Source organism: Pipistrellus kuhlii, unplaced genomic scaffold (assembly GCF_014108245.1).
Source record: "Pipistrellus kuhlii isolate mPipKuh1 unplaced genomic scaffold, mPipKuh1.p scaffold_m20_p_3, whole genome shotgun sequence".
NCBI classification, from domain to species: domain Eukaryota; kingdom Metazoa; phylum Chordata; class Mammalia; order Chiroptera; family Vespertilionidae; genus Pipistrellus; species Pipistrellus kuhlii.
In genome coordinates, this window is record NW_023425529.1 from 100,817,422 (window position 1) to 100,830,891 (window position 13,470).

The 13,470-nt window shown below is 35.0% G+C and overlaps 1 protein-coding gene across 5 annotated transcripts in view; it reads right to left on the minus strand.

Annotated features, from left to right (window-relative positions):
• NBEA (neurobeachin) overlaps positions 1 to 13,470 on the minus strand; it is a 798,235-nt gene that overhangs the window by 710,969 nt on the left and 73,796 nt on the right. For all 5 annotated transcript variants that reach the window (XM_036455167.2, XM_036455161.2, XM_036455163.2 and 2 more), the window contains exons 2-5: positions 9,816 to 10,047; positions 6,471 to 6,571; positions 6,128 to 6,223; positions 1,517 to 1,638 (exon numbers count right to left, since the gene is read on the minus strand). In XM_036455167.2, the coding sequence (XP_036311060.1) occupies positions 1,517 to 1,638; positions 6,128 to 6,223; positions 6,471 to 6,571; positions 9,816 to 10,047 (551 nt within the window). The remainder of the gene's footprint in view (positions 1 to 1,516; positions 1,639 to 6,127; positions 6,224 to 6,470; positions 6,572 to 9,815; positions 10,048 to 13,470) is intronic.

A 13,470-nucleotide genomic window follows, 5' to 3' on the forward strand; every position in this document is an offset into this window, starting at 1 on the left:
AATGGAAGACAAAAGAACCATTTAACATTTCAATTTTAATACATAAAATTAAAGTAATGGCCTACAAAAGCCTATCAAGTCAATTACATCTACATTTAAGAACTATCTGGAATTAGCAAATTTTTAAAATCACTCATAAAGTTAATGTTTCAAAAACAACTTGTTCCATAATTTTACTGTTATCTTATGGGAATAGGGTAGAAGGCATCAGAGGAGAATAAAGAGGGACATCTATAATACTTTCAACAATAAAGATAAATGTTTTCTTAAAAACATACTAATTTTTTTTAAATGTCACAGTCAACTTCGAAAAATAATGTAGGTAATCAAGCAATGGAATACGTTTTCATTTTTCTTATTTTATAAGTATAATATATAACATTTTTAGAGTATTTTATTTTATATTTATTGTTCACATTATTACAGATATCGTCCAATTCCCACTCTGCCCAACTTCATCCAGTTCCCCGCCCACGCCCCCTTCCTCCCCCTGCCCCTCTGGCTATGTGATTATGAAATATAGTTATTTTCTTCTACAACTAGGGGTAATTCTTCCTAGTTATAAATTCAACCCCCATATAAAAATTTATATAGATTTTGAAAATGATAGAATTACTGAAATAAATTAATGCTCTCCTAAAATGACTATTCTGAATTCAATCCAATTTATGTTTGGAAATTCAGGTATGTGTTTAAATTTTTATAATAAGCAATTACAAGCTATTAATAGACCACATTTTCACACTCACATTTCAGAGCCAATCATTGCAGAAAAAGCAACTTAAATATTATTCTTTCATATATAACCTGTGATAGATACTATTAACATCTTTATTTTACAGTTAAAGACACCAAAGCAAAGGATAAAATAAAAGCCAAAGATAGGACTGTCTTATTTCAGAGCACTGTCTGTATTAAATCAGTTAATATTTGTAAGCTATTACAATACCTACTATGTAGTAAGGCAATCAATTAAAGTTTCATAGGATATCTGTGCATTACGGGTAAACTAAAATTACCAAGCTCCCAGTCCTGTCAGGTCAATCCATCTCTGGGTTGAGCAACTCATTCTGTTACACACCTACCAAATAATTATTCTTAACTAATTATAATTTCTTATAGGATTGTTATTAATATTTTAAAACATATCCTGATTATGCTCACGGAACAAAATAAGTAAAAAGGCAAAGTGAATGAAAAAAAGTAGGAGTTTTGGGTTTTTTCCTTCTCCTTGATCAGAAATCCACATCTTCACTAAGAAACCCACAATTGATCTATATTGGTAAGACAGTACAGAGAAAGTCTGCAACCCTTGACCCTTAAATGTAAGAGGGGAAGGGGGTACTGTATCTGAAAAAAAATATGGAGACAACAGCAAAATTTTTAATATATAATGAATTGACTTAACTGTGTCTATCATTTTAACATATACTTTAATATATTAATGTTAAATTTACTTTATTTACAAAATTGAAATACTTAAGACAATCATACTGAAATTAAATATCTTACTTACCAATAAAGATAAGGTTTATCCTTATCAACATTAATGTTATTTAATGGATCCATACGAAACCAAGTGTTCAGGGTGAAGCCATTCTGATAAGGCCACTTTGCAATAGGAGGCAATGCAATTGCCTATAGGGCAATGAAAAAAAGATACAAAAGTATTAGTAAAAGAAAATGTAACAGCAACCAAGGTCAGATATGAATTTTACAGATTAAAAAATGGTGGAGGAATAAATATCAGAAAATCATGGTAAATATAAAAATGTAAAATAGTATCTTATGAAAATAATCCTAAAATATAAAGAGCCAGGGTCCATAATGTCCAAAACAACCTAACAGCCGACCAAACACCAGATTACATGTGCAGCAGGCTCGAGTGGGCAGGGCCTGGCAAGTGGGCTGAACTACTGACCTCTCAGTCCCTCCTGGGTTATGAGCACCACAGCAACCCAGCAATTGCCATCACCAAAGTAGGTGCGATGCGAGCCCTGCCATATCCCCAAGATCGCCCTGCAGAGGGAGGCCCAGGCTACCCAGCCTGCAGCAGTGGGCAGCGCCTCCTTTTGTTGGACAATCAATTGCAGGGCTTCTGGACTACAAGAAGGCGCAGGCTGGGGTGAAGGACCCCCTCCCCAAGTGCACAAATTTCGTGCACCGGGCCTCTAGTCCAGGCGTCTTCAAACTACGGCCCGCGGGTCACATGCGGCCCGCAGAGGAGTCTGATCCAGCCCGCCAGGTTTTTTGGGCAGTGAGTGCAGCCGAGGTGTTACAGTAGGAATTAGTAGTTCATAAAGTCCGGCCCTCCAGCTCTCTGAGGGACCGTGATCTGGCCCCCACTTTAAAAAGTTTGAGGACCCCTGCTCTAGTCTATAAATATTATTTATTGGCTACAGAAGCATTATATTTTCAAATACTAGCTGAATGAAGTTTCATCTCCAGGTTACATAATAAGTTTCAGACTCCAAGAAGTTCTCCTCCAGTTTCACCAATATACAGTCCCTCATTACTATGCCTAAGAATTTTCAGTTTTCTGTGGTATCTGGTAGGTTTTCAGTAATATTTCTTTTGGTTAAAGAAGGCTGATTGAACCTTTGAATCCAAAAACAACTCTGTGAGAGGATGTTAATGGGATCAATATTGAAGAAATTTAAGTATCATAAGGTAATTAATGCTCATTACTAGTGAAACAAAGGAAGGGAAATCATAAGATCATTAAGAAACTTCACCGATAAAATTTATGACTGAAAAGGACTAAGACCCACTCATTAAGTAGGAAAGGAATAATTTAGTATTCAGTTGATAATAATAATTTTAAAAATCTAGCCAATCTAAGGAAAAATTGAGAAAGTGGTTGATTCCTTTAATTGATGTAAACAAACACCTGAGGATTTACTTATCTTCCTATGAGATATCCAAATTCCTATCACCTAAAAGATAATTATCTATTATGCTTTTATGACTGATCTGTTCTCCCAAACAGATCCTTCAAATTGCTGAGTGGATAATGACCCTTTTCTCAAATATAAGATAGCTTCCATATTAAAAATCTTCTGCATACAGAATAAAGTCTAAATTTCTTCAGGATATATAAGCTCTTCAAACATCCTATGGAAAAAAAAAAAAAAACACCTTCAATCTTACTCACTTCTACTATCTTATTCCATATTCCAAAGTATACTAAATATGACAGCTCCTCCACCTGTTTTGTTACAACTCCCCTTTTTGTATATGATACACCCTCTGTCCAAAAGACTTCTTCCAGCAAATTCACAAGCATCTCTGCACACCAGGATTTTCTGTGAAGCTTTCCTGGACTTCACCTTAGCTTAGCTTCCTTTTTCATTTTTTTCCCATAGTGTGAGTGTCCCCTCAATGTCTCGCCAGTTGTGAGTGTCCCACATTGTGCTGCCACTTACAAGTACCCTACATTGGACTGCCAGTTAAGAGTGCCACCCCCACATCCCACGTGGTTCAGGGTTCAGGTTCAGGGTTTGGGCTCTGGAGGAGACTGAAAGTAAATAAAAGAGCCTATAAAATATTAATTTGGTATTATTAGGGGCCAGGTGGGAGCCCAACTCAAGGTGAAGTACTCCACTCAGATCTGGCCTAGCTATCCCTTTTATTCAGATTGTGGGATACACCCATAGCCCTGAGGCAGGCAATTCTAATAATAGCCAATCAGCAAGGATTTACATACAACTAAAAGGTGGAGTTGCTTTAGCTACCATTGTCTCAACTAAACAGTGGGTGGCTGGCTCTGACCTTTCAGAGCTTCAAGGCTGACTAGCCTTCCAAGTTCCTTGTCCACACCTCTCTGCTAGTGAAGACAATGGGCGGCTTCCAACACCACAGCACTTAGTAACTAAATCTACAGTAGCTTACAATTAACAAGATGTTTTTACATCTACCTACCCATTAGAGTTCCTCAAGAGTAAGGAATATAATTTAGATTCCCAGCATGTGACATAAGAAGTAGAAGACATTCACTACATGATCAATGGAAAAATCTCAATGTACAAGAGATTTATAAGTGCTTGCTTTAAAAATAAAAATAAAACAGAAACACACACAAACACATACACAGATGCACAAACAATTTCAAATAAAGAACAAAACCCTGAGCCCAGCTTGGCATGGCTCAGTTGTTGATCATCAACCAGTGAACCAGGACATCACAGTTCAATTCCTGGTCAGGGCACATTCCCAGGTTGTTGACTTGACTCCCAGTGTGGTGTGTGCATGAGGCAGCCAATCAATAATTCACTCTCATCATATATTTTTTTTGTCTCTTTCTCCCTCTTTTCTTCTCTGAAATAATCTATACCATTTCCATTTACTACCCAAAAGTCCTATCTACTATTATATGGATAAATTTAACAAAAGACTTTTAAGATTTGTATGCTAAAAACTACAAAATGCTGAAAACTCAAAGAAATCTAATAAAAGGAGAGATATATACTGTATTTATCAGCTGGAAGACTCAAGAGTTCTAAGAGATCTATTATCTCCAAATTGTTCTATAGTTTTAAAACAACACAATAAAAATAACATCAGGCTTTTTATAAAATTTGATAACTTTATTCATAATGTATATAAAAATGCAAAAAAATCTATTGAATAGCCAAAATTATATTTAAAATAAAGAACAAATTTGCAATACTTATGCTACCTGATTTCAAGAACTACTATATAGCTACAACAATAAAGATAATGTGATGTTGGCATACAGATAGCTATATAGGACAAAAAACAAAATGGAGAGTTAGGATAGTTTTTGAAAAAAATGCCATGGCAAGTAAAGATAAAAAGATTTGTTTCTTCAACAAATAGTCAAGGAAATATTTCAATATTAATATATAATAAAATTAAACTTAATCTCAACCTTCCCTCACACAATGTTTTTAAGAGTCTCATGCTCTACCGTCTGAGCTAGCCAGGCGAGACTCACACAATGTTTTTAAAATTAGCACAAAAGTGATCATAAGCCTAAATGTAAGAGCTAAAACACAGCTCTTAGTAGAAATAATAAGAGAAAAAAATGTCATGACCTTATTTTCTGACATTACAAAATCATATGCCATAAAATAATTTAATTAAGCAAAATTAAAATCTTGAATAGTATAAAATGTTATGAAATTAAAAAGATATGCCACAGGTTAATAGAAACTATTTGACATATACATATCTGACAAATTAACTTATACTCCAAGCATACATTAGAACCTTACAACCAATTTTTTAAAATAAACAGAATATTTTAACACAAGCAGAACAAAAAAAGACATAAGACTGGCTAATCAACACACGAAAAAATGCTCAACATCATTAGCCATGAGAACAATACATAATTAAAACTATAAAAAACAAACAAACAAACCTGAAATGAGGTGCACCACTACATAATCAATGAAATGACTCAAATTAAAAAGACTGACCATGACCAGGATGCATATCTACCAGGACTCTCATATATTCCAAATGGAAATGAAAAATTTTCAACTATAAAAAGTAATTTGCCTGTTTCTCATGAAATGAAACACACACACCACACACACACACACACACACACACAACAAACAAAACATAAAAACCAGCAATCATGCTCTCATGCATTTACTCAAGAGATAGGAAAGCATTTCCACAAACCTATGTTCTAATGTTCATTGGTGTTCAAAAACTGAAAACCCAAATATCAATCAACTAGTGAATATATAAATAAGCTGTGGTATATGCATAAAATGTAAAACTATTCAGAATAAAAAGGAAATTACTAAACTACAACAAGAATGATCTCAAAAGCATATGGTAAATGAAAGAAGATTGACAAAAAGACTACAAAATGTGTAATTTTAATTATATGAAATTCTAGAAAAGGCAAAGTTAAACAACCACAAAAATAAATAAGAGGTAACAGAAACAGGGCTGGGAAGTGAGTACTGGCTTCAAACATAAACAAGGATATTTGGAGAGTAATGGAAATGTTCTAAATTATTATTGTGGTGGTGATTACCAAACAATTCAAAACTTAACCAACTTTTTAAATTAGTAAATTTTACTGTATGTAAATCATGCCTTAAAAATATGTAAATAAAAAAAAACATGTGTATTTTAAACTTACCGCAGCACTACAACCAGGGAAATTGAAAAAAGTATCAGGACCATGTCTTTGTGGCATCTGATTAAGAACTGATAATAATTTTACTGCATGTCTTGGCTGAGGAAACAAAAAAAATAAATAAATAAAGGCATTGCACAAATTTAGTAAAAATACCTAATACATCACATTAACCACTGAACTATTTTTCTAACTAGAAAGAAAATTAATTTTAAATCATTTATGTAACTTTAAGAGGAAGAATTTCCATTATAAATTCAAGACCGTAGCTCTCTAGAGTCAAATTATTGAACATTAAATATTAATGTACTGATATTGGATACTTTTCACTCTAACTTCAGCTTACCCAGATTCCACTTTCTCCTCGAAGCATGCTGAACAGAAGCTTCAATTCCTTGACAGTGATGCTGTAGCTGGCAAGAACCCCCAACATATCAACTAGAAGATCTTCAAAGGAAAATAAAGTTATTCTGAACTCTAGTCATGAGCTGTCATCTATCAAGATAATATACTTTTTAAAAGAACAGGAGTTATCAAGTGTCAAATATATATAACATACATCCTCATGAATAGTCATTCTAATTAATTTTAAGTCATCAGAAAAACAAAAAATTATATGTAAGTTTTAGAATTTTCCCACATCAGGTATACCAATCTAATTAAGTTTTCTTAGTAAATACATAAAATAGACTTTTTTAAGTTTCCAGAATACACACACAAACCTGCTGTTTGCAGGGAAGGTAGGCAAAAATATGCAAAGGTACATTGACTTAACATTTTAAACTGGTTATTTCCAATGAAAAAGTGATAGCTCACAATATTTTCTTTTAGAAAATGTTTTTGAAATATTCCTTGGCACATTAACAACAATTTTGAGTACTTAACACCTTGCTTGGCATTATTCCAAGTGATTTGCATGTATTAACTTCACAAATCTTCACAACAAGCCAAGGGGTAAGTACCACTACCCCCTTCTAAAAATGAGTAATGTGAAGCACAGATAAATTAATCACATTTCCTGCAATACACTCTATTTAGTAAGTGGTAAAATCAGGATTCAAATGTAGGTAGTATGGCTTCAGAGACCTCACTCTCTCACTCAACAGTCCCTCAAAAGAAGTATTCTAGTCTAAAGGCACTACTAGCGATAGCCATATATCAATGTGTTTATGAGCACATAAGAGACATACCAGCTCAACAATAAAAAGCACATTTAATTCCTTGTCCCAAATTAATTACTTTCCCTTTTCTAAACTGTGAGTCATACCTCCATCAATTGTTCTTTTTTGCAAGAAATAAAACATCTAAATATTTTTACTCCATTTTCTTGATTTCTAACATGCTTCCTAAGAATTAAAGGTACTATATAAATTGATTACAATCAATATCCATATATATTATAAAAAAATAATCATCAATTTAAAAAGATTACTTTAAGATAAGTTGAAATAATTATTTATTGATATTTAATATATGTTATCCAATATCACAGGTTAATAACCAGAATTTGAAACTTTAAAAATATTTATGATTTCAAAATAGAAATTTAACTGGTTGTTTTCATCAAGAAATAATTGACTAATTTTCACTTACTGCCACAATAAGTAAGCAACCCCTGTGATAAAATTGTGACAGTGAATATGCCATTTTTGAGAGAAATCTTTTAATAAAATGTTTCATCATTCAAGTAACAAAAATGTTCATAGTTACTACATATTAGTCAGAAGATATGTTCCTAAGAAAGAATTCTGGATAAAAATTAAACATCTTAAATCTCTAAGTTAATATAAAGCAGTTTTAAGTCAGCTTCAATTTTCATAGATTTCTTAAAAATTCACCTTCAAATACTTTTTTGAAATATGTAATTTCCATTTCTCTTATCTCCTATTTGTGCCATAAAAAGTGATCTATTAAGTTTGACTTAATTACATAATTACTAAAATTTCTTATCACAAAGTAGCTCAATTTAATTATGTAACAGGTCTTCTTTTCTGTACACAAAATTTTTAAGGTAGAAAAAAATACCAAAACTATGAAATTCTCCTATCAGTTTATTCCACCTTCTAGTGATACCTTCAATTATTAAATAAAATGTATGTCTTTGAACTTATGCTACAAAATAGAGTTTTTGGTGGTTATTGAATTAGTATATTGCCTAATTTTTCATTTTTCTACTGAAAAGTAAGGTTCAGAGGTATTTTCCTCACACTTATTCAATGTTTAATACGATAAAAAGTGAAATTTGTTATATTATTATTTAAAGCAAAGACTATAAGAATTAGGAAGCTTTATATAACAAAAAATTGTGAAGATATTAAGTTTCTGCTGTACTATCACACTGATCTGAATGCTCATCAATTATATGCCTGTAACCACTATGTATGTAAGTGTGGCACATTTTGAAAAATGCACTCTATAAAGACACTTTATTATTTACCAAGAAAAAAAAATTAACAGGTTAAATCCAGATAAAGTATTCAAAGATCACATGATCTTCAATAAAACATGTACATATAACTTTATAAAAATAAATTTTTAAACAATAGAATCTACATTAAAAAGGTGTTTTGTTAGAATCTAATTTTTCTTCAAATGAATAATTAGTAAATAATATAGAGAATACTAAATAATTCTAAATAAGTAATAGATGCCACCATGAAAACAGTTAAAAATGATTTTAATATATTCTTGAAGACGAAAATTTTAAAATACTGTTTAAATTTTAAAAGCATTCTTCTTTAACCTATTCTTCATTCTGCTTTCTTTTGATTAATTTTTTGCTCTACTAGTATTAATTAAAGCATAAATCAAAATAGCATAGAGAATTCTCTAGTGTCTGAACTACTTTTAAGGATCAGATATGATATTATGGAATCATATTACCACTTTTAGAATTAGGAAACCTCTTTCATGTCAGAAGAAACTTATGCTCAAGATCCATGGCTTCAGAGAATCAACACTTAAAACTCTACACATATTTTTTGGGAATGACTGTTACTCTGGGACTAACTTTTCAACTATTTATATTTCAGTGCATCTAACCCAAAGGGGAATGAACTTGCAGGGAGGTAAAAAACTTGTGGTGAAGAATAAAGACTTCAGAATTATTATTTAACATAACATATAATAAAAGTACAATAATTAATATCTTACCTTAAAATTTCATAATACTTTTCTTTCTATCCCTCAATATATCTGTTTATTTTCTACAAATATTTCTTCAAAAATTGTCTACTAAAATGAACACCTCCAAAAAACCAGTTTATCCTAAAATTTTTAGTTTCTCCTGTCATAGTTCCATGTACGTCAAACTGAAGAGCACAGAGTTCAAGAATTTGATAAAGTGCCCATTATACAGAAATATAATATGTATTATATCTTTTAATTATGTAAAAGTTTAATTAAATACTACATAGAAAGTACTGCTTAGTTTTTCTGGTAGATTTCATAGCATTTATTCAAATTATTTAAATTTTCTAAAACCTGAAAAAGCAAAATTAGTAATTATGTTTGTCTAATATAGAAGTCATCCTACATTTGCCAGATTTTCCCTTAATACAAAGAGTAAATTTTTCATACATTTCTATTTATCTATTTTAAATCAAGTTAGCTTCAATAAACTTATATTACCTATAGTATATAAATCTTTACAAACATTTAAATTATACTTTCTTGTCAGATAATCTCATACCTGCTATCATGTCATCTACAGCACTCATTTTCAGCAATACTTGTTCAATTAGCCCAACTTCCGTGCTAGTCTGCAAATTCCGAACACTTTTTCGTAAAATGGCTGTAAACATGCTCCATATTTCTGCTTGACATGTTACATCACAGTGCTCCAAAAGCTCTGTCATGCATGTTATACTCTCAGCATCCTGGATAATAAAATTCATCTCCAAGTCAAATTCTCCACCAACCAGCTGAAAGAAGAAGAAAAAAAGACCCAATAACTAATAAGGAGGAAGGTTATTTATAACAATAAAATAAAATAAAATAATACCAACCATTCAACTAGCAAGAAAGCATAGGTACTCTAAAAATTGTCATTTAGTCTAAAACTAATTTGATAAAAATTTCTAAGCTACAGATAAGTGAACACAGTTGCTTTGTAAGAATTAAAATTTGCAAAGAGAAATGTAAAAATTTTAATGAAAAAGGTGATTTCAAATCTAGAATAACAGAGAAAAATAGAGAATATCACTCCTGGGTGGGATTCAAGAAACATTCCTACAAAAAATGGGTTTGGCTCTTAAAAGTGATAATAATTAAAAGACAAAATTATGTATAAATTTGAAGAAATAAAATATAGATGCAGAAATGAGATAATCAATGTTAAAACGTTTGAAAGAGAAATACCTATCTTGTAATACTTTAAAAAGTTGAAAGTTGAAATAACAACACCCTATTTGACATGTGGCATTATGTCAAATTAGTCATAAGTATTACTATACCTCCCAAATGCTACTTCAAGTATAGTGATAAACAAATACACCTACACTAATAAAAGAGAAACATACAAAGTGACCATCATTCTGCTATGCCCACCAACCAATCAGCTCAAGGAAGGGCTAGGGGACTAGGTTATCGGGGGCAACATAAGCTTCCAACCCCCCTGACTCCACTCAATGTGCAACTCAGACTTTCCAGCCCACCCTGGTCACCACTCAAAAAGGGGCTGGGAGTGTGGGTGTGTGTGTGGGGGGGGGGGGGGAGGGAGGAGGGGGGAGGAGACTAGCCTGAAAACGGACCTCAGCCACTTACCCAGGCTGGCCACACCCCCATGGGGTGAGGGTCCCCACTGGGGCCGGCTTGGCTAGCCTGCAAACAATCATCAGCCCCTCACCCAGGTTGGTCAAGCACCCCAAGGGGGACTCCCACCTTGAAGGGGGTGTAGCCAGTCTGAAAACAGCCCTCAGCCCCTTATCCAGGCTGCCCCACACCCCAAGGGAAACCCCACCCTGATCCAGGACATCCAGAGCAAACCAACCGCCCCCCCTTCTGTGCACCATCTATCTATATAACAAAAGGGTAATATGCTAATTAGACTGGGAGACCTTCCAAGAACCCTTCCAGATATTCTTCTGCACAAAGTCATGATGGTGGGGCCGAGGTAGAGGTAGTTGATATCAAGAAGGGAGGGCAGTTGTGGGTAATCAGGCCAGGATGAGATGGTGGTTGTGGGTGATCAGGCTGTTGAGGGGAGGGAGGGCGCCATTGGGGGTGATAAGACCAGTGGCGGGTTTTGGGGGCTGTTGGGATGAGCAGACCAGCAAGGGAGCTAGTTGGGGGCAAGCAGGCTAGTGGGGATAATCAGGACAGCAGGGGGGACAGTTTGGGGCAAGCATACTGGCATGGGGGACAGTTGAGGGTGATCAGGCTGGCAGGCAGAGTGGTTAGGGGCAATCAGGCAGGTGAGCTGTTAGGAGCCAGTAGTCCCAGATTGCGAGAGAGATGTCCAACTGTCAGTTTAGGCCCAATCCCTGTAAACTAGCAGTAGGACATCCTTCAAGGGGGCCCAGATTGGAGAGGGTGCATGCTGGGCTGAGGGACACCACACACACACACACACACACACACACACACACACTGTACATGAATTTCGTCCACTGGCCACTAGCATAGAGTAAAAGACATACCGTACCGTATTTTCCGGCGTATAAGATGACACTGTTCTAGTAAAAAGCCTGCTCAGATTGGCCAGTCAGAGAGGCGGTCTATTAAAAAAAGAACTGGTGTTGCCTCGGAAGTGGGAGGTAGTCTTATACAGAGAATATAGGCCTAAACCTATGTTTTAACTGTAAAATTAGGGGGTTGTCTTATACGCCGGAAAATACGGTACTATAATGATGCTCATTCTCAATTGACCAATACGACATAAATTATGTTCCATTATAAGTTCCATTCTTAAAGAATACTGACAAACTGGATATCTTTTTTATCAATAGAATGGGAAATTTAAAAAGATAATAATAGCCACATATGGATTTCAATATGGCAACAGAGTAGGTGAACTTTTCTTGCACTTCCTTTGAGTCAGATTGGAATAAAACTAAACTGGGGAACATTCACCTGGCATTACCAATTTAGGACTAATGAGGAAACATTTAACAAGGGAGGGCAGAAACCATCTGGACACTGAAAGAAATGGCAGGGTCAAAAGAGGAGCTGAGAATGAGGGGTTCTCCTGAGAGGATCAAGGCCCAAACCTTAGGCTAGACACCCTTACCCAGAGCACTAGAGCTGAGAACAGTGGCCCACGTAAATTTCAGCAGTGAAAGGCTTGGGGTTTATGGCCTATCAGAGATAAAGCCACATTTAAAAAACAAAAAACACACCAAAAAAAAATCTCACAGGATTTTCATTTGCAGCCACTCAACTGAGTCTTTGGCGGAAGGAGGATGCTTTGGACTGGAGTTGACTGAGGAGAGGCTTGGATAGGAAGCAATGGGGTAGACGTGGAACAGTGGCTACTGGAAACCTGTGATCTAATGTCTCCCCCCACCACCATCAATATCGCATCAGTTCATTTTTCCTAAGAGGCACAGTCCCCTCCCAGCAGCCAAAGCTATGGGAAAAGGCAAATACCCTGCCCTCGGGATACAGCTCACCCCATCTTTCTTGCCACAGCCTGCATCTGGACCCTGCAGAGAAGGTAGCAGCAGGGGCCAAACCTATGGACCTAGACCAGCGTTTTTCAACCGCTGTTCCGCGGCACATGTTGCCTGGTGTGCCATAGGTGCAGACAAGACAAGAATTTTATAATTTTTCACTATTTTGTTTACTTAATATTTCATAATAAAGTAATTATAAAATACTTTCTTTGTGTTTATTTGATTCCTATTCAAGAGAATTACTTTATATATAGTCAATATAGGCACAGAGTTAAATTTTTTAACATTTTCTAATGGTGGTGTGCCTCGTGATTTTTTTCATGAAACAAGTGTGCCTTTGCCCAAAAAAGGTTGAAAAACACTGACCCAGACAGTATCAGCTGGTGTCAGTGACTGGATTTGGGTGTGGCAATCCCCATCATGGGAAACCCAGAGGTCTCATACTACTAATTCAGCCAAAAGTCCTTTCAGAAACAGCCTTTTCAGTGAGTAAGGCTAACAGTTGACCAGCAGGTGGAGTAGGGCAGAGGTGGAGCCCAAGGAATCTTGGGATGTTTACTGACCCTTGCCTGGGTCCCTTTGTGCTAACAAGTTGGACCTATAGTGCAGACTGGCCCCTCCTGTATGCAGCCAAGCCCTCTGGAGACAGACACAAAATATGGATTCCTTGAAGCTTAGAGCAGGTTGCTGAGAGCCAAATATGAACAGCTTCTGATAGTGGCAACCCACAAA